Source organism: Pseudorasbora parva, chromosome 9, assembly GCF_024679245.1.
Source record: "Pseudorasbora parva isolate DD20220531a chromosome 9, ASM2467924v1, whole genome shotgun sequence".
NCBI classification, from domain to species: Eukaryota; Metazoa; Chordata; class Actinopteri; order Cypriniformes; family Gobionidae; genus Pseudorasbora; species Pseudorasbora parva.
In genome coordinates, this window is record NC_090180.1 from 40,312,194 (window position 1) to 40,334,860 (window position 22,667).

Here is a 22,667-nt window from a genome sequence, read left to right on the forward strand (position 1 = left end):
CGACAGGTGTCTCTGAATTACTGACAAAGTCATGCAGAGTCTTTATTTGGAGACATGATGACAATCATTTGTGCCTTTAGAATGAGCACTAAAGACCCTAGAGGATCCTAAAGGAGCACTGAAAATGGCATGCATTGGGACTGAAAGTAAATTTATGTCTAAATAAACTACTTAAAGGTTTAGTTCACCCAAAAAGTCTGTTGTCATTTACTCACCCTCAAGTTGTTCCAAACCTGAATAAATATCTTTGTTCTGCTGAACACAAGGGTAGATGTTTTGAAGAATGTTTGTAACCAAACAGTTGATGGACCCCATTGAATTCCATAGTATTTTTTCCCCTCCATACTATGGAAGTCAATGGGGTCCATTACCCACATTATTCAAAATACCATCTTTTGTGTTCAGCAGAACAAAGAAACTCATGTAGGTTTGGAACAACATCAGGGTGAGTAAATGATGACGTACTTTTTGAGTGAACTATCCCTTTAAGTAGTTTATTTAGAGCAACATAAATATACTTTCAGTGCCAATGGGTTTGCATGTTTATATAATCTTTTAGTATGATTTGAGACTCAATTTGAGCGCTAAAAGCCCACCCCCGTATGTATGAATAGAAATAATGCATTAGATGGGATGATGGAGGGATGCCACAAGAACTGTCACATAGTAGTGCAAACAGCTGTTTATATATTCTTGTGTAATGATTGACAAGATTAGAGGAATTAGCTCCTCCCACACTTTTTTTTAGAATCCCTTTTTAATCCATCTCAGCAACAGCAGAAAGTATTGTACTCTACCCTACTCTACTGTACTCTACTCAATGGAATACTTTTGAATTAATAAGGCCTGCATCTCATCCTCAAACGAACAACCAGCCTAGAATCCATCATTCTGTAGTGGTTCACGGTGGCAACAAGTGATATTCCTGAGCTCTTTGTCTATGAGCAGGTATAAAGATCCCTTGTTTTATCTATCTATCTATCTATCTATCTATCTATCTATCTATCTATCTATCTATCTATCTATCTATCTATCTATCTATCTATCTATCTATCTATCTATCTATCTATCTATCTATCTATCTATCTATCTATCTATCTATCTATCTATCTATCTATCTATCTATCTATCTATCTATCTATCTATCTATCTATCTATCTATCTATCTATCTATCTATCTATCTATCTCTGTCTGTCTGTCTGTCTGTCTTTCTAATCTTATCTTTTCATCAGTCTGAACTGTCCTTATAAAGCAATTACACCCATTCTGATTTTCCACACCAGTTACTTTTCCCTTTTGTGCTCTGCTAACTAAAAAAAATCCAAAGCAGGAACTACCTACTCATGTCTCCAAGCAACATAAAGCAGTGAAGTTTCTTTCCTGAATGAATCAGTATTTTTGAACAAATTGGTTGTGTGAATGAATGACTCATGTTTTTCATTTTTGAATGAATCAGTTTTTTAACAAATCAGTTATTGAATCAGTGAGAGAGCGAATTATTTATTTTTATTTTTATTTTTTATTTATCCCCTGGGAAAGACAGTGGCCTCATCTTTTTGTCAGACCTTATTGGAGAGGAAAAAAATAGGCAGTTTTTTTTTTTTTTTGCTCTATCCGCTATACATGCATTAGACTATGTGCAGCTGTCATAAATGTATGCCATTAGAGATGCAATTAGGTTTAAAATAATACACTAGAGCCGGGGTGAGAAACATAGATCCTGGAGGGCCACTCTCTTGCATAGTTTAGCTCCAACCCTGTAAAAAACACTCACTTGCCTGTAACTTTAGTAATCCTGAAGAAGGCAAGTGAGTGTTTTTTACAGGCTTGGAGCTAAACTCTGCAAGAGAGTGGCTCTCCAGGATTAACGTTTCCCACCCCTGCTCTAGTGTATTATTTTATACCTAATAGCAAAAAATAACATATTATTTATACTGCAAGTATTTTTTAATTAAGGGGTAATTATCCGAGTTACAGGATTGTGCGGGCTGTATATTAAAGTGACTCTTGTTCCCCTCTTGTTTAATGTAGTTACAGGGTAAGTACAATAAAAACACATACACAAACTGATATCACTCAGAAATATCAGAGAAATATTTATTTAAAAAAAAAAACAACTTAAATTAAAACAAATGACACTTCTTTCTTTTTTTCTTTTTTTAAATAAACGTTTAATTTCAAATGATAACGTCCTGACAGCAGAAAGAGCATGTTTTGTCCCTTTCTTTTCTTTTCTTTTCTTTTCTTTTCTTTTCTTTTCTTTTCTTTTCTTTTCTTTTCTTTTCTTTTCTTTTCTTTTCATTTCTTTTCCTCTTCTCCTTTTTCGTTATTTCCATTGATGGATCTTAAGAGGAATCCGAGTTTTTTGAAATTTTGTATCATTATTTGTTAAAAGAAAACGTAGTACACCAAGAAATGCTGTCCGTGCATGAGATGCTTCAAGCTTGTTCTCAAGCGTTTCATCTGAAACACACGCGAGAACTGGGTCTCTTGTCTTTTAGTCTTGTTTGTTTCTAATTGCTATTATCATATATTATGTTATGTTTGTATACTGTTGTGAGCATAAAAAAAAAAAAACGACAGCATCTGACAACCGAATGACCAGAGTTTTCGGGCACGCGCACGTCACGCTTCAAGTTACGTCAAGCGTGAAATTAACCCTCCCATGCTCACGCAGATGATTGCTAGTCGGAAACGATAATCTACAGTTTAAAAAAAACACTACCGTTTATTTTTCTTACAAACACTTATCGTTTAACTTCAGAACCCATTGATTCATCCATTGGGATCGTGTTGATTAGCCTACTTTAGTTATTGCTGTATGTGCTGTTTGATGCCTTAACTCGTAGAAACCCAAATGAGTTTTCATTAGCAGAGATTATTTATTTATAACCTACGACTTTATTCTTTATTTAGAATAGAATAAAGTCATATACATCTTGGATGGCATGAGGGTAAAAGACGAGTAAACGGTGAGAACATTTCTGCTAGTAGGCTGTATTTTCAGTGTAACAGTTACATAATACAGAAAAGCCTGCTAACTAGACATGTGGGATTCCTTCTTAAGATTCATCTGTGGCAAGGACGAAAAAGAAGAGGAACATGAGGAGGATGAAGTTTTTCTTTTTTAATTTTTAACTTACTTACCCTGTAACTACATGAAACAAGAGGGGAACAAGAGCCACATTAATTTACAGCCCGCAGAATCGTACTTACCCTGTAAATACACGGATAATTACCCCTTAATTAAAAAATACTTATAGTATAAATAATTTGTTAATTTTCCTGATAGTTTCCCCTTTTATTACACCATAACCCCCCCCACCCCCTCTCCCCAATATTAGCCTACATATTGTTCCCATATACTTACACATACTTACTTTATAGGTACACTATAATTACCGAAAGTTATGCTGTAAATTCGCTTTAATTATGAAGGACTTTCCGGGCTGTAATATAAAGTGTTACCTAAATTCGATTTGGTTTTGGATTTATGGTGTTATGACCCTATTTGTCTCCACAGACAATGATCATTAGACAGTGATGAACACAGGACAGCTGATGATATGCATCATTTCACAAATCATGCCTGGGATACCATCTGTGCACTGACCTGTGGGAAATACTGTAACCCTATACCCTATCTTTCTGCTTTACATCAGAGAAAGAAACAGAGACAGACAGAGAGAATACAAGTTCCTGTGACCTCGCTTTGAGTTCTTTGATGTATCTCTCTCTCTCTCTCTCTCTCTCTCTCTCTCTCTCTCTCTCTCTCTCTCTCTCTCTCTCTCTCTCTCTCTCTCTCTCTCTCTCTCTCTCTCTCTCTCTCTCTCTCTCTCTCTCTCTGTGTGTGTGTGTGTGTGGATGTGTGAATGTGTGTATAGTAACAGCTGACAATGTGATGAACTCTATGGGCACAGACTCTGGGCATTCTGAAAATAACCACACCTATTATTCCCGCAAACCCCTCCTGCTCCTAAACAACTGTTTCCCTCACACACTGACCAGGTGCTGAGAACCCTTCTTCACTAATGCTTCTCTGAAGATATCAGACATGGATCAGATCTCTCCATCAAAAAACGTCTGGTTATGGACCCTACTATCTCTTTTCTTCTCAGGTAAGACAATGTGTTTGTTTCTAAAGCTTTATTTACAAATCCATCCATTGAGCGAACTAATCCAGGTCAGCAGATGCAGATTGTCAAAAAAATAAAATAAATAAGATTTGTAGAAAGCAAATGGAAAAGTAATTCCATTCTCAGAGTAGGCCTAAATGGCATCACTGCAGTGGATAGGGTATGGGTTAGGGTGGTCATGGTCTCTACATGATCATATTCTGCTACAGTATGTGTTAAGTGTTAAATTTACGGCGTGTCAGCTTGTCAAAAAGAGTGTTAAATTGGGTGTTAAATCCCTATTGATTTACAGCATTACATAAAGCTTTCCATGTTTATAAACATGTATCTACTTTGCTAATAAAGATTTTTTTTTAAATTGTGAAGATGTAATGTGTGCATAGACAGAACAACCAAAAAGACTGTTCTGAAAAAAAGAGAAACCCTATTGGATTAAATTCAGTAAGCTATTTAAAGGGATAGTTCACCCCAAAATAAAAATGTTGTCATCATTTTCTTACCATACCTCTGTGAGTTTTTTATTCTTCTGTTGAACAGAAAAAATATATATTTTAAAGAATATTGGTAACCAGAGAGTTGACAGCACCAATTGACTTTTATTTTTATTTAAAAAAAAATCCTACTATGGAAGTCAGTGGGACCCATCAGCTGTCTGGTAACCAACATTCTTTAAAACATACTCTTTTGATAACTCATACAGGTTTAGAACAAGAGTGAGTAAGTAATGACAATCCCTGTAATGACCCATTAATGTTATTTGGACGGAAGTCACACTTAATACACATATAAGTATGAATGTCATTGCGTCACATAATACAGTTTCAGAGGAAGTTGCATCAAGAACTTATACATTCCATTTTCGAATGCATTTTTTCCTTTTAAAGCGGTCTCATTATTTTTAGTGAATGTATGATGTCAGTTGTTGTTTTGGTCCCACTTTATATTAACTACTATGCCTTAACTAATATGTACTTACATCAAACAATAAGTACAATGCACTTACCGTGTTCATATTGTATTGCAAAACACAATTATTGAGGAGGGATATGGGTACAGTTCGGCACAGGTGTGATGGTTTTACGGGTAGGTTATGTGTAAGGGAAGTGTCAACAGTAAGTGGATTGTATCAAATGATTAATTAAGTTACTATGTTAGTAGTACATAGTAGTTAAGGCCACCTTATATACAGTGACCATCTAAAATAAACATATTTTTATTTTTCATATTTCCATGACTTATATATTTGTTTTCACTCTAAAAAATGCTGGGTGATGGACCCATTCAAACAACCTCATTTTCTGGGTTTGTCCATTTTTAACCCAACTTGGGTTGTTTTTAACCCAGCATTTTTAGAATGTTTGATAAGTTAAAATCTTGAAATTGCACGTGTGTTATGCTTTAAATGCCACATTTCAATATTTTGTTACATAATGCAAAGGCATCCAGAAATTATTAAGTGTGCCTTAAGTGTATTTACAATACACTTGTTGTATCTTAAGCACAATAAAGTTCAAAAGGCATTAATGTTAGTTAGTATCTGACACAGGAACCTACATTTATTCAGCAAAACATAATTTGTTTTGCAAATGACCTCAACAAATTATGTGGAAAAGTTTCCCTTAATATATTCACATTAATTGAACAAGTTTTTCCACAAATAATAAAGCGATGGATTAGATTGACAGTATAATGCTGTACGTTTGTCTGTTTTAGCTGCGGTCTGTAATCTGGAGGGATCTCTGCACAGAGATCTAATGTTGGGATACAACAAGAACATACGACCTATGGCGCTCCACGGTGACATCATCGATGTGAGGATCAAGATGACCCTCACCAACCTCATTTCTCTGGTAAAGCTCTGTATGTGTTTGCACAAGGTAAATATATGTGTAATATGTGACTATGGGTTATCATCTTTTTTCATGTTCAGAATGAGAAAGAGGAGACCCTCACCACTTGCGTTTGGATTGAGATGGTAAGACAAATCGCGTCTGTGTATATGTCCAGTATACCGTACGTAGTTAGTGGTATCAGAGCAAAATATCTTTCCTTCTCTCCCTGTCTAGATATGGCATGATTATCGACTCCGCTGGGCCAACAGGACAGGGTTTGAGGTCTATGAGAACATCACCCGTATGCGTCTTCCCTCTAAAGCCATCTGGCTGCCTGATGTCGGCCTGGAAAACAAGTGAGTTATTGATATTGAACACTGTTTTTATTATCACAAATTGGCTGAAGTAAGTACATATTTAGTTGATCCTGGAACAACATTTATGTCTGAACATGTAGTCCTATGCCCTAAACCTGACCCTACCAATAACACTTACATTTACATTTATGCATTTGGCAGACGCTTTTACCCAAAGCGACTTACACTGCATTCAAGGTACACATTTTACATTTTGTCAATTCTTGCTCTCCCTGGGAATTGAACCCATGACCTTGGCGTTGCTAGCGCCGTGCTCTACTGTTTGAGCTACAGGAAATAACAGAAGGAAATGATGGTGAATAGCACTGATGTGGAAGCACCTAACCCTGGATGTAAGACTAAACTTGACATAAACTGTAAACTTGTCCCTCAGATCTGATTGGATGATTGGAATGTTTTTCCTGGATCAACAAAGACATTGATCCAGGAACATGTTGTACTTGGTGAAATCACGTTTACCCTTAAAGTAAAAATCATCTTCATGATCGTCATCTCACTGTATCTTTTTATTCACAAATCTGTGTATTTTAGCCTATTAAAAATGACGCATACATTTGTGTGTGTGTGTGTGTGTGTGTGTGTGTGTGTGTGTGTATTATGTATAAAGTGTGGATGGGCATTTTGATGTGGCTCTCTACACTAACGCTCTGATAGATCCTGACGGTAGAGTGGTCTGGTTGCCCCCTGCCATCTACCGAAGCTCCTGTGCCATCAAAGTCAACTACTTCCCCTTCGACTGGCAGAACTGCAGCATGGTTTTCAGGTACGGCTGATCAGTCTCTCTGACAATCATGGAAATTTGATGAGTGGCGTTATGCTGGGTTTGATTCTGATTGCTTTGGCAGGTCTCAGACGTACAATTCCAATGAAATTAAACTGATGCTGTCAGACGAGGACAACATCACTATGGAATGGATTGAGATTGATCCAGAAGCTTTCACTGGTACTCCTGTAGGGCATTATTTTTTTGTCTCTTTCTGTAAAATTCAGTTAGTGGATGTTGTTTGACTTGTAAAACCAAGTTTAACTGCTGTGAGTTAAAGTCAGTAATTTCAAAGACCTTTGTTCACTCTCCGGCCATATTTGCAATGCCTCCGGGCAACTATTATCTATTTAAATCCTGAAAAAAAAAAAAAAACTGCTTGCCCAACTCATAGTTAAATAACACTTAAATAACATTTCATATCAGCAGCAAACTCTGCCATGAACTGTCCCATAAATGTTGTTTCTTGTTATGCTCATATATAGCATTACAAAAAGTAATGTAATGTCCGTCCGTCCGTCCATATATATATATATATATATAATCTTGGGTAAAAAAACACAAACATAGAATAGATTTTCCAAAACACGTTTTACTCTATAACTATAGGAAAATCAAAGCATAAATCTAAAAAGTTCCAAATTTGAGGTTGATATCTAAAAAAAAAAGAGCTTTCAGTAAAAATGTGTTTGTGTGCAATACCAAATGTTTCCAATAGATTAAATTCCTCTCCTATTTATTTCCAATGCAGTCATTTTTGACTAAGAATAATACAAGTGTGACTATTTTTTTCAGGACCATTTTAACCTTTATGAGTCATGTCCATGATGTTTTTTGTGTTCACACAGCAAGTGCCAAAACTTTTCCTATTTTTGGACCATTTTGATGAAGTACAAAAATTAAAACTTTTCAGTCAAAAATTCCTGACCAGCACCAGAGGGTTAAGATACCTAACCCTAAGTTCAATTCACAATTCTTTGTATAGTGTCTCACAAAGACATTGTTTCAAAGCAGCTTTGCAGAAAATGCATGTTTCTAAGAGTAATCTGTTATCAAAAGTTTACGGTTCTAAGATAATACAAATCATGCAGCTAACATCACTGTATTCATTTAGGCAGAAACCATGAACTCATTAAAGCGATTATTGCATGATAAAAATACATTATATGGAAATTTTGGCAGTTTTGAATGTTGATTCAGAGTTGATTATATGAGGATTAGTTATAGTAGTGCTTTACTCAGCAAACTACACTAATACTGATAATTTTGCTCATTAACCTGTATTTTGTCCTGTGCCCTGATTGGCCAGAGAATGGGGAATGGATTATTAAGCACCGCCCTGCTAAGAAAATTGTGAATAAGCGATACAGCCCGGATGAGTTGGAGCACCAGGAGATCATCTTCTTCCTCATCATCCAGAGGAAACCGCTGTTTTACATCATCAATATCATCGTGCCCTGTGTCCTCTTCTCATCCCTTGGACTACTCGTCTACTTCCTGCCGGCTAAAGGTCAGGCTCCATAGCGAATACTAGCAGATGTTACAGTGGTCTACATCGAACAGTTCTTAGGAATACAGAGGATTCTCTGAGAGAAAAACAAACTAAACATGAACTGGGTCTGGCAATGTCAAATGTCATTGACGGGGGGACAAGAGGTAAAACGTATTCATTTGATGATAAGCATGAATTCATTTACATTATGATAATCAAACTGAAGTGAGATCTGTTTAATCTAACACATCAGTAGACATTGTCATTCAATTGTGAAACAGAGCCCTCTTTCTGAATGAGTGTTAATAGTGGCAGTTGACTGACTGGGTTATGATCAGTGTGTTTATTGATGATTGAATTGCTTGTTTTTATTAGCTGGAGGACAGAAATGCACCATGACCATTGCAATCCTACTCGGTCAGACGGTCTTCCTGTTCCTTATCGCCAAGAAAGTGCCAGAAACCTCCCAGGCTGTTCCTCTCATCGGAAAGTGAGTCTGGACTTTTATTCACTCAAATCAACATATCGTTCAAAAGTTTAAGGTCCGTAAAGTGACATTTACATTGTAACAAGATTTCTATTTGAAATAAAGTCTGTTCTTCTCTTAAAAGTAAAAGCACCCCAACTGTTTTCTACATCGATAAAAATAAGAAATGTTTTTTAACATCAAATCAACATATTAGATTGATTATGAAGTAGTATCATGTGACACTGGAGTAATGAGCTTTGCTATCAAAAGGGATACATTACATTTTGAAATATATATGAGTCAGTTATTATGTTGGCTTGAGAAACTTATTACCAATACAATCTACCAAGAGCAGCGCAAATTAGCATGTTTTATGACTTTTTTTTAGCCGTAAAATAATTGTGCAAATACCAGCAAATTCCGCACCCTGTCCGCACCCTTTCAGCGCTTATTTTTCACTGCGTGTTTTTAGTCAATCCTGACAGTAGGATTTAGTGCTAAAAGAGGGTTTGCACTGGTGCAAGCTGTTAGTAAATCTGGCCCTTGTGGATATTAAATATGAAAAATCTTACCGACCCCAAAATTTTGAATGGTAGTGTACAATGGACATAAGAAACACAGACTGTAGTGTCTGTTGATAATTTACACATATTCCAATCAGCCAGTCAGATTAGAGCTTGGCAGCTTGAGAAAGTGCTTGCCATTTTTTATGATAAACACATTGTGGGAGATCTGTGGATGTGCCATGTAGACTATCTGTGTCTTAGTTGTCTAATGTTAGCATAAGAGCTCATTCAGGTAGTGAAATGGTGCTGTTCTAGCCCCCCTTAAAGGGTTAGTTCACCCAAAAATAACATTTATTTCATTAATCACTCACCCCAATGTCGTTTCACACCCGTAAGACCTCTGTTCTTCCTCAGAACAAAGTTGTATTTTTGGTTATGTTTGAACCAAAATGTATTGTTGACGCTTCAAAAGAGTCTAACTAACCAACTGATGTCACATATGGACTACTTTGATGATGTTTTCATTACCTTCTGGACGTGGACAGCAAGTGGGCATACACTTACATTCAAAGGACAGAAAGCCCTCTGACTAAATCTAAAATATCTTAAACTGTGTTCCGATGATGAACGGTGGTCTTACGGGTGTGTAACGACATTGGGGTGAGTCATTAATGAAAGAAATTTCATTTTTGGGTGAACTAACCCTTTAAATGATTTGTGGTTTCTGGCAGGTATCTGATGTTTGTGATGTCCGTGACCACAATAACTGTGATGAACTGTGTGGTGGTGTTGAACGTCTCTCTGCGAACTCCAAACACCCACCCCATGAGCAATACCATCAGAAAGGTACTACAGAACAGAACAGAACTGTCGAAACCGCTTTGTGCTTTTTGACCAATCCATAAGAAAAGAATGAGTTAATTTTTATTATACATGATGCTAGAAATGTGAAGGTCTTGGATTTGATTCGCAGGAAATGTCCTGTGTATCTTCAGTGCATGCAATGGTAGTCACTGTGATAAAAGCTTTTGCCAAATGCATATGTATTTCTAAGGTGTATAATCTCTTTCCCTTCATTTTGGGGCGACTCAGGTCTTGCTGAACATCCTTCCTCGTCTGTTGAGGATGACGATGCGGCGCTGGACGCCTAAGCAGGAGGAAGGGAATTTTAAAATGTTTGCCCTGGGTAACGGCACCCCGCTCCGCCGCAGGAGACGCAGCTCTTTGGGATTAATAGCAAAGGCTGATGAATACATGTTCAGAACAGCTCGCTCTGAGCTGATGTTCAGTCGACTGAAGGAGAGGAAGGGGCTGCTCAAGAACACTTTGGAGAAAATACGTGAGTTATGAATAATCTATACATTATTAACACAAACACTAATACTTTTATTCTGTAATGATGCAGTACGATTATTAAAAGCTACAGTAAAGACATTTATAAGGTTACAAAAGATTTATATTTCCAAAAAATGTTGTTCTTTTGACATTTCATCATGGAATCATTCATTTTATCATGATTTTCACAAAATATTAAGCAGCGTGCAACGGATAATTTCAGCACTGATAATAAAAATAAAAGTTTCTTGAGCAGCAAATCATATTAGAATGATTTCTGAAGAATCATGTGACACTGACTGAAGCAATGATGCTGAAAATTCAGTGTTACTATCACAGGAATAAATTACATTTAAAAATATATTCAAATAAAAAACAAACAGTTATTTTAAAATAGTTTTTACTGTAAATATTTTTTACTGTAGTTTTGTTTAAATAAATGCCTTATTGAGCATAAGATACCTTTTTTTCAAAAACATTTTAATTTAATATAGCATATATTTTTAAATAATTACTGTATTTGACAGGGTTATTATCATTAACAAACTAAGAGTAAACATGTCTGTTAACTGAAATAAAGCTGAAATAAAATAAAATATAATTATAAGTTGAAAAACTTAAACTAAAGACAAATTAAAAATGTTGCCTTGGCAATAATAAAGTTGAAGCACTAAAAGTATTAACTGGAAAACTAAAACAAACTGAAATAAAAATAAATTAAACCTAGATAGCATTTTTAAATAAGCAGCTGATGAATATACTAACTAAACATTAAATTAAAATTAACATGAAAACTAAAAACATATATAAAAAAAATCCAAATAATAATAAAGTATAATAAAATAAAATAAAAATGAAAGCAACACTGGTATTTAATAGTATAAAAATAAAATAAATACTAAATAATGTTGAACATTGATATATAAAAATGGTCTATTAATATTTTAATATTAATATATATATAAAATTAAAACAACACTGGTATTTAATAAAATAAAAATAAAATAAATATTAAATAATGTTGAACATTAAAATCAAAAGTTAAGTAAAAAAATAAAAACATTTTTTTTTTTTTTACCCCAAATGGTTGCTGGCATTAATTTGCTGTTTTGCGTTTCTTTCTCAGAAAATGGTCTAGAAGGAAACACAGCACAGGATCTGGAATCCAGTCTGGCTTCAGCTGCACCAGAAGTGCAGCAGTGTGTGTCTTCCTGCAAACACATTGCGGAAAGTGTCAAGCATCAAAATGACTTTCAAAGTGTGAGTCACTGTTCCAGAATTCTCCAAACACGAGACTGAAAGTGTCTTTCTTTTACAAAATAAACACATTAGCAGTAAATGTTTGCGTTGGGGTTTAACTTTCCAATCCAGAAAACTTTTGTTGACGTCTTTTCCCCCACTCTGCAGGAAAATGAAGAATGGTTTCTAGTTGCCAGGGTGATTGACAGGATGTGCTTCATCGTCATGGCGCTGCTGTTTATACTGGGCACCATCGGAATCTTCCTGATGGGACATTTTAACCAGGCACCATCTCAGCCCTTCCCAGGAGACCCCAAAAAATACCTGCCCGAAATCTCACCTTGAGACATCACTGGCTGAACACAAGTTCGAATCAAAACGATAGACTGCAGAGAAACTGCAGCAGAAGAATGGAGGACTTTGATGGAGATACTCTGGAGACAAAAAGCCAACAGTTTTGCTGTACTGTGCCAAAGGAACTCTCAGTGCTCCTATTTAGTTGTGCGGTAGACCTACTAAAGTGATTCAAGGTTTCCAGAGAAGAGAGCTGATTGGATCTGAAGCCATCTTAGACATAAAATGGCTTAGATCAGTTTTGAATGATGATTATGAATGTCATATTATTCGCTTGTCATTGTTTGTCAATCAGCTTTAATGCTGTAGTAATTCAACGGTTGATGTTTTTCTGAAAATAAAAAATCTAACATTTATCTTAGAGAACCATGTGATATGGTGCAGTTTTATGGGTAATATCACTCCACTACCCCCCACTAACTTGAGGAGGATCTTAATTACATGGCTGACTGGTACTTTTCTTTCTGACAAAGACTAGATCCGGGAAGGAGAGAGCAGGGCAGAGAGGGAGGTGTTGGGTGAAAGAGTTGCATCACAACTGCTAACACACAGTATTTGGAGCTTGACTGGAAGTTGTTCCTGCAGTAAAGGAAAGCCTCATTCCATCACTACTTCACCTGCAGGAGCCCCTTAAAACTCCGGACCTCAAATGGTAAGAATTCATCTCTCTCATCTTCTCTTGCTGTTGATGTGTCCATATAGGAGCTAAATTGCTACTGGAAAATGTCTTACGGTTTGTTAAAGGGATAGTTCACCCCAAAATGAAAATTCTGTCATCATTTACTCACCCTTTAGTTGTTAATCTGTTGAACACAAAATATATTTGGAAGAATATGGGTAACAGTTGATAGACTCCATTGACTTCAATAGTATGGAAGTCACTGGGGTCTACCAACTGTTTGATTATTAACATTCTTTAAAATAGCTTCCCTTGTGCTCAACAGAAGAAAGAAATTCATACAGGTTTGGAACAACATGAGGGGGAGTGAAATCATTTTTGGGGGAACTAACACTTTAATGACTAATGTGTCAGCATAGTTACTCTATTTGTAGTTTACCGTAATCACTTTTATATTAAAAGAAAAATAAATGGATTTTCTAGAAAGATTTAAATTTGCAAATTCACATTTATGTTGCTATTGTTTTATGGATCTTTAAAAAGATGTTTACACAGAGAATAAAAAAGTCTGTACAATATTTATATAAATAATTTAATATTGAATAAGCAATATTATCAAATACTGTTGGCTATATTTTAAGTAATACTAATAAAAAATATGTTATTTCCTCTCAAAGTACATTTAAATCACATTTTTTTATTATTTTTTGTTATTTTTAAATTTAGTTAGGTATTATTCCCCCCATTTCCTGTTGCTATTTTTATTTAATATTATTAATATTATTATATTTATATTATTACTTAATAGTTTCCTAAACAATTTAGGAAATTGTGAGTATGATGATATAATTATGGTTATGAAATTATAATCACACCGAAAAATTATTTAAAGGAAGTGTATGTAAGATTTTGGCCAAAACTAGTACTGCTGTATTTGAAATTAACATAATTATTTAATGTCTAGTGACATATCAGGGCCATTTTATGTTTCATTAAAATATATTTCTTACATAGTTCCTTTAAAAAAACTTTTATCACAAAAATACTTCATTAGAATCAATATTGACCTTATTTACTTTCTGGTCTGATAGTTTAATAGTCTTTGCCATTTTAATCATTACATTTATTCATTCAGCAGTAACCTTTATACAAAATGTGGAAAATGTACAATTTGTCTATAATATTGTTTAATATTCATAATTCAATGCCAGATTTACTAGAAAGCTAGATGAAATGCTGAATTTTTTTAATAAATAGTTAAGTAAGTTCTGGCATGAAATCCTATATGGCGCAGGTGCTTAACTCATTTGGTAGCGATTGCATAGTCAGCTAGTGCAGCTGATTGGTTGCTGTGGCATCAGCGGCCAATGAGCTGTGGCTCAACATTCAAACAGTTACTGGTAGTGTTTGTCAATTCATGTATGTTACATGTGCAGCAGCAGCAGCATGTCTTATATGATCACAGCAATGTCTGTGAATGTATTGTATTGTATCATATCATTACCATTACTGTGCCGATCTCTCAGAGAGTTGTCATGACAGAAATAGTTATTTACATATTGTTTTAGTGAACACCTTTGTCTGGCAGCATTCTGATCACCTATTTTTTAAATTTAATGTCCTGTTTCACTCGGAAATGCATTATAAAATGGAAATTAAATGGGTTACAAATGGCAATTCTCTCTAAATTTTCAGTGACATTTGACAAATATTTGGTTTGAATTTTAAATGCAACGTTTCTGCCTCCTGCATTCTCTCTCAATCAGGCCTTCGCATCTGTGACCGCTCAGCCTCTTCCCTTTGGTCTGGAAAGGGAGAGACATATTGACATGCTCTTCAGAGCTTTCCACAGGCAGATCAGACCTTCCACAGACAGCCAGGACCTCACACCTGTGCTCCGACCTGCAGGCAGGAGAGGAGAGGACGAGGGATCCGGAGGGAAAGAGACGGACAACGAGGGGAAAACACTGGGAAAACTGTCTGTTCTGAGAACAGTCACAAGACTCCACATTAATGCCAGACCAGAACTACAAGGTAAATAAAACATCTACAAAAAAGTATTTGTATTAAAAATAACACCTTTAAAAGGCCATATGTAACAACAATTGTGAGCTTTAAGGTTCCTGACTATTTTTTTGTGTTAACAGAAAAGTATTATTGAGCTCTTTCTTGTTAATTTGTGGTGACACCACAGACATCAAATGACTTTAAACAAAATAAAACAAACAATAATTATATACAATGATATTTTCATTACGATAATGCAGTAAATAGTTGCATTTAAAGGTTTGGGGTCAGTAAGGTTTTGTTGTTGCTTGGTTTAAGAAAATAATATTTTCATTCAGCAAGTGACTGTAAAGAGAAAAAGATTTATATTTCAAATAAAGGCTGTTTTTCTTGAATCATTTAAGTATTTCTTTTGAAATATTAAATGTCCAACATTTATAGTAATACATGTTTTTTGAGCACCAATCAGCATATTAGAATGAATGATTTTAAATAAATATATAAATAATAATACTAATAATAAAATAATATTCTGAATACATAAATAATTGTTTTGCGATCCTAATATTTAAAGAGGTATTCAAAACATATTACAATCACTGGCTTAATATATACACTCAATATATTTTTATTTATGAAATAACATGGCATGGTTTGAAATGCTCACAGTATACAATTTCTCCTGTGTAAGTATAAAAAGGTTTATATTTGTCTCAGGTCCACAGTGTGTCGCCCGAAGAACATACAGCATCTCCACGGAAACCAGTGATCAGCTCTTTGTGGCTGTGGAAGGTAAATATGAGAGACAGGATTTGAGCAGTTCTCTTTTTCTCATATTGTGTATCATTCTGTAAAATGCTCACATTTTAAAAGTTTCTAATTTAGTTTTGACTGGTTAAAAAGCAGTGTGTCCGTGTGTTTTGTACTCGCCTATAGCATATTACTAACGTGCCCTTTAAATAACACAAAAAAAAATACTGTGAATTCAGACCAGGTTTTTGTTGGTCAACGGCGCAGTCGTTTTCTGTTGCATCAAAATAGCAACATGCCAAGAATGCACCTGAACACACCTGGTTTTCAGACCAGCACGGCCATGGGTGAACAGCATGAGTGCATTTGTTGTGGCGCTGGACGTGAATATTATAACTGCGTCAGGCTGAAACTAGCAAAAAAAAAACTTGTCGCACCTGCCGTCACATTCCAATCATTTCATTTATCATGCACATTGATCTTTAAAACAGACCTTTTACAGTCATAATATCACACACTACATGTAAGGTATGGTTGTTTTCGAAAAAGCATTATAAGGACACTTTAAGATGACTTTACTTTTATTAACAGTGGGGAAGTCACAACTGATTTACACGACCTCTTTTTGTGTTCCCATCTCTGTTAGAGAGCTCATGTATGTGTATGCAATGCTGCGGTCCAGCTCGATCCTGCTCTCTACAAGGCTTTGATAAGGATGCAGAATGCGTCTTTTTGTTTGAGAGGCCCCTGAGAGCGGAGATGTGCTGGCTCGGCTGCTGCCTGATGGAAATAAGGGCCTATACATCAGAGAGAGAGTTTATTGGGACAGTTCACCAAAGGTAATCATCAACAGCAAACCAGATCTTTGTCTCGTGTAGTTGATGAAATGCTAATAATTGTTTTAAATCATAAAAATGTCAAATTATAATAAATCAGCTGGACTGCACCAATTAATCTAAATAATATTGGCTAATATCAAATCGCAAAAAGCAGTGGTTTAATCTGATGCGCTGCATGTTTGAGATTGAAGCATGACACTGTTTCGGTGTCTCAGAGCAGCTCAGTTCACAGTAAATGCTGCTCCACGTGAACTCCCATCTATGCATGTTACTTATAATGTGTATCTTGAAACATAATGTTCGCAAGGATCACTTTATTTTTCCATTCATTTAACTTCCAACATTTTCCTGGGCATAGTTTTTCTGCATTTTATTAGATTTGTAAAAACATGTGTCAACTATACACAGACATAAAGTTCTCCTTTCATTTGTTGTGCAAAATTAAAAGCTAATGCAGTGTTATGCTGCGTTCACACCGCACGTGAATGACGCGATTCGCGCGAATGAAGCGGCAATGATCACACGAATTGAGCGTTTTGAACGCGTGATTCGCGCGAACCGTGCGAAACACGCGAATCGCTCAAGTTGAAAAATCTGAACTTTGGCGGATATTCGCGCCCCGAGTCCAGAGTAATTTAAAAACACTACTGCATTGTGTCACAAAATTTACTTTTAATAGTTTTTCAGGCGAGAATGTAGTTGTTTAAAGCTCAAATATGTGATTTATTTATTAAGAGAGCTCCTATTTGAAAATTTGATCTGGTGTTTTCGGAGGTGTGAGACCCAGGCGATCACCGGAGCTCAGCGCTCATCAACCCCGGTGAGAGCAGCCTTAACTCGGATAGTCTTTCTGCCGACTGCCGCTGCCTGGCAGAACCCCCTCCCATGACGCGAATTCGTTTTTTGTATAAAAAAAACACAGATTTGAGCATTAAACAACAATATTATCGCCTGAAAAAGTCTTCAAACTACGTTTTGTCACACATTAACAGTAGTATTTTTTACAGAAAAGAAGTCAAGTGACCCAGTCAAAATGACTAGCAGAAACCCCTCCCATGACGCGAATTCGCGTCTGTTGTGTAGGGAATGTCACACGCGAATGAAGCGAATTTGACGCGCAAATGAAGCGAATGGATTCAAAATGTTCACGCGTCCAACTTCGCGCGAATAGCGTGATTTATTCGCGTCATTCGCGTGCGGTGTGAACGCAGCATTAAAGGTGCACTATGCAACTTTCCGTCCACTGGAGGGCGCCTATTCTAAACAAAGGTGTAGTTTGATGACGCCAAGTGTGAGCGCAGTATCTTGGGACATGTGGTCTTCACCTCACAGCCGGTGGAAAATAGGACTCGGGCAGAAATCATGTTCATGGATGCGGTTATAACGTTACTGTAGTGTGAAGCATAGCAGGACCGAGTGTTGTGGAGCTGAGAACGGCTGCTGGAGCGATTGTTATACAAACACACGGCTCGCGAACATCGGGACTTTTATTATGACGGGACGGGACACAGTCACCGGGTGCCCGCATTTCCGCTTTTTCCCGTCATGATAAGGTAAAGCAGCTCTGTTTATCATATTAGATACATTTAAGTGTGTTTAAAATGATGTTATGACGTTACTCTGTGCGTTCGCTCGGTGCTGCTGTGATTTGTTCACACTGCTAAGAGAAAAGCACTTCTGCAGAATAAAACCGAGAGTAACGCAGATACGACGCGATTGACAGGCGACTCGCTCAAACGCTATGCTGAAACGTCCCGGTCCTTAGTTAAAATAGCAATTTTCTCACAATTTACAAATAGTTGGAAACATTTGGGATATTGTAGGTACTCAACTGAACAAAATATATAACACTGGCCTAGTGGTTTTTGGATATTTTACTGCAAAAATACTACATAGTGCACCTTTAACTAAATTAAAAAAAATGTTTGTTACTTAAATTAATATTAAATTAATATTAATATTAAATGAAATATAAAAAAAACTATTTTCAGTTATCAGCATTCTAACTAACTAACTAACTAACTAACTAACTAACTAACTAACTAACTAACTAACTAACTAACTAACTAACTAACTAACTAACTAACAAAAAAACACGTAAAAAAATTAATTAAAAAAATAAACAGAGAATGTATTTTATGATTTAGATCCTTTACTGAAAATTTTACATTGTTTTTGGGTGGATTAAATTCAATTAGCATGCTTTTTATTGCGTCTGACGGAGTTGACATAGTGAAGTTATGGAGTGAATAAATTTATTTTTTAGAAAACAGTATTCCAAAGAAAAAAAAACAGTTCTGTTGCATGGTTCATCATTTGAGACCATTGTCTACAAAAATACCAATTTGTAATAATGTAGTTTTTGTATCTAAATGTTTTGTCCTTTGAAAGAATCCGTGAAATACTTTTAAAAGAAAAATAGCAATCACACTGTAAGAATTGCCTAGTTAGATAAAGTCATCCGATCGACTAATTGCAGTTTTTATATGAGGTTCAGAGGTGGATTACCGTGAGATCAAAGTTGAACATGTATGAACGCCCTTGTGTTTGTTAACACTCTTGAAATTCCGCTTGTCCAATCAAATTAGTCGACCGGATCTAGCTGTTGCATAATGGATGAGGTAAATTCCTGTACTGTAAATCTATTAAGCAGACAAAGCCATCCACATCATGTTTCATCATGATGCCAACTATTTTGCGGGGTCAGATAAGGTCACCATTGTGTATCTAACTACGTCAGAGAAAAACCCCTCCAGTAACCTCTCTCAGATTGAATAGGGAGAGATGTGCTGAACTTTGTGGTTCAAAACCAACAACATGACCTCCTCTTCAGGATAGCCTTGAACAAAGACCATGCAATGTTTGTTTGACTAGAGCCTTTCAGCCTCAAGTCAAATCAGGCTATATTAATATCACACAAATGCACATTTACCAGGCCTAACATTCCAACAAAATGTCTCTCTTCTAAGACAAAATCCACTGCGTTAAGAGTGTGTTGAAGCCTGAGGTGTTTGTCAGGTGGAGTATGTTCACGCCATATTTCGAGGTCTGTGACTCTGAAGGCAACTCGGCCATGAGGATCCAGGGCTCCTGCTGTAACACACGATGTCTTTCTGAACAAGAGCTGCAGGTCAGAAACCCTCCAGCAGGCCATTTGCATTTCCCACCTTTAACTTAACATTCCATTTATACTCTTTTCTCATTTATTGGGGCATCAGGTGGTTTCCACTATTGGTGAGAGTGTTGGGCGCATATGGAAGAGGTGGCCTGGATATAATGAGGAATGTAACATGGATCATGAGTATTTTGGACTGGATGGTAAGATTAATATCGACATTCATATCATGTGGTCTACTTGTGTAAATTCCTTTTCTTATTAACATGGCAAGCCTAAATATTTCTTTATTTTATATCATTTTTTGTATTTACCACCATTCAGAAGTTTGGGGTTGGCAAGAATTTAATTTTTTTTGAAAGAAGTCTCTTGTGTGCTCACCAAAGCTGCATTTATTTGATTAAATAATACAGTACAGTAATATTGTGAAATATTATCAATGTTGAAAACAGTTGTGCTGTTTAATATTTTTGTGGAAACCATGATTTTTTTAAATAGAAAAGTTATTTAGAATTCATTTTTATAGTCAACTTTAGAGATTCTTATTCAGTCTTTGCTGATTGATGGCTTTTACCATCAAATACTGGGATACTTCACCAAAAAAAAAGAAAATTCTGGCATTAATTACTCAACCCCCACCTTGTAAGACTTTCGTTCATTGTCAAAATGCAAATGATGTTTTTTATTAAATCTGAGAACTTTCTGTCCCTTCATTGACAGCTAACCAACTACCACTTTGATGCTTCAAAAAGTTCCTAATGAGATCGTAACTAATGCACATAAATTGAGCTGTTTGAGCCATATTTTTGAAGAGATTTGATTGCTTTATATGATGAACATATGAAAGGTGTCATGAACTGGCTTTTTTAATTTTATTTTTATACTGTTGTCTGAGGTCAACACATTTTTTTTTTAAATCCATGAGTCGGTGGGTGGGGCTACTGAACTACACGTGCTTATTATTCTGTAGAGGCGGTGTTTCATCACTGAATGACGTCAAGATGCGCACACAATCGCTTTCTGGGATTGGTGTCTATAAAAGCTTTTCTTTGACTAACAAGGACGTTTTCAGCTCTGAAACCTACAGGATATTATATTACCATGACCTTTTATATATCAAAAGCTCAAAGGAAAGTTGATTTCTGAATCCATCACCCCTTAGCTGAACAGCATTCTTGCTGTATAGTTTTGCTTATATTAGACCAGCAATCTAGCTAGCCATCTAGCTGTAGTTTTACTAATATTAGACCAGGATTCTTATTCAGAGTATGTTTAGGCTACCACCCAGTTACATAGCTGATAGTCTAGAGTAGACAAATCACTAAACTAATTGTGAATTCTTTTACACTTACAATTTATTTTTGATAATAGGCGCTAATGTTTCGAATTCGATAGCTACAACTTCAGGAGTGACTAAAGAACATCTCTTTCTCTCTCAGTACCTCAAGGAATGAATCTGAACACCAAAGTGCTGTTATTGGCTGCTACCTTCCTGCTGGTAAGTTGTCAACCACACAGATGCTGCTATTCTATTAATATGTAACAGCTTTACGGTTTATCTTTTTTCTGTTTGCAGAATCATATGTTTTTTGAGATGAGTTAAGTGGAAATGGACACACTTTCTGAGACATAAAAGACATCTGCTGAACCCAACAACTATCGTCAAACTGTTGACTCATAACAAGACGGAGCACTGCATAATTTTTCTATGAAAACCGCAAGAAAGACATGGATCATGTCTGAATTACATCTGAACTGTACATCTCTGTACACAGCCTCTCGGTACCTCTATAAACTATACACTAATATAGTATTCAAATGTTGAGTATTACATTGTACAGAAAATATTAACCCTATATAGATTATTATTACCCTAAATGATCAACATGCTCAAAAAATACCTGTTGTACCTGTTGTACTACACACCTTCTGTCCTCTGACAGACAGTGCATACTTTTTTTTATCAAGTTAAAGGCCTATTAGTATATATTCTCCAATGTTCGTCTTCAGGTTGTGGGTTAGGTTTCATCTTTTTGCTCTGAAATCTTGAATGGTTTTAATAAAGTGAATAAGAATAACTTTTATATTGTTAGTAACATTTCAAGATGAACACTTACTAGCAACTTTCTAGAAAATCACGTTAATATGTATCAAATATGCATCAAGATTTTAAGGAACTTTATTTTCTATATCTCTTAATTACCAGTCTCAATTGTATTGCATTGCATTATGTTTTCCGCCCACAATAAAATCAGAGCTTTGATCAAAAAAACTAAGCATTTAAATAACATCTTAACAAGACATTATTCAGAGATATAGAATGCCATATAAATGGCATATTTTGACTCAGTTTGGGCCTCAGAAAAAAATGTAATACTCATATTATATTTTATACTCATGATACTCAAAAACATATATATAGTTGAAAAGGGTACAATAAACCCATAAAAAAAGAGACCACTAATACAAACTTGGATGTACTAAATATAATAAAAATCTTTGCATGTTTATAATTTAAGTTATTTTCATGTTAAGAAATAGGCTAAAATAGTTTAATTTAATAAAGTTTATATTTGTTTTTAAATCTACTACTAAATCTGGCCATACTTCATTACTATTTCGTTCAAATCATAAAATGATTCCTAAATATTGGACTTTTGGTTAAGATATATAATGTAAGCTCTTCACCCTTTACCAGAAATGTGATATTTTGATATAGGCTTTAAAAATACCTTTTCTTCAACAAACATTTCTGAAAAAATATTTTGGATAGTTTAGGGTCAAAAAAAGAAAAGGCTGAGATTCAATCCCCAGTGACAGGAACTGGAAACTT

At 35.6% G+C, this 22,667-nt stretch overlaps 2 protein-coding genes across 3 annotated transcripts; both read left to right on the top strand.

The window, feature by feature from the left end:
• The first annotated feature begins 3,333 nt into the window (after positions 1-3,333).
• On the top strand, positions 3,334-12,512 carry chrng (cholinergic receptor, nicotinic, gamma). Of its 2 annotated transcripts, XM_067453293.1 has the most exons (13): positions 3,334-3,628; positions 4,010-4,119; positions 5,851-5,987; positions 6,068-6,112; positions 6,204-6,325; positions 6,954-7,109; positions 7,192-7,289; positions 8,419-8,619; positions 8,977-9,091; positions 10,308-10,422; positions 10,669-10,915; positions 12,038-12,171; positions 12,319-12,512. In XM_067453293.1, the coding sequence occupies exons 2-13, from the start codon at positions 4,056-4,058 to the stop codon at positions 12,493-12,495; spliced, it is 1,611 nt and encodes a 536-aa protein (XP_067309394.1). In that variant the 5' UTR covers positions 3,334-3,628; positions 4,010-4,055; the 3' UTR covers positions 12,496-12,512. The 2 variants fall into 2 exon arrangements, with proteins under 2 accessions (XP_067309394.1, XP_067309393.1); XM_067453292.1 differs by lacking the exon at positions 3,334-3,628 and having other exon boundaries at positions 3,640-4,119.
• Positions 12,513-13,024: 512 nt separating this feature from the next.
• Positions 13,025-22,066, top strand: LOC137089726 (phospholipid scramblase family member 5). Its single transcript, XM_067453294.1, has 8 exons — positions 13,025-13,156; positions 14,890-15,157; positions 15,848-15,922; positions 16,527-16,719; positions 19,738-19,849; positions 19,938-20,037; positions 21,274-21,332; positions 21,411-22,066. Exons 1-8 carry the CDS (start codon positions 13,154-13,156, stop codon positions 21,435-21,437), a joined length of 837 nt encoding a protein of 278 aa, XP_067309395.1. The 5' UTR covers positions 13,025-13,153; the 3' UTR covers positions 21,438-22,066.
• The last annotated feature ends 601 nt before the right edge of the window (positions 22,067-22,667 follow it).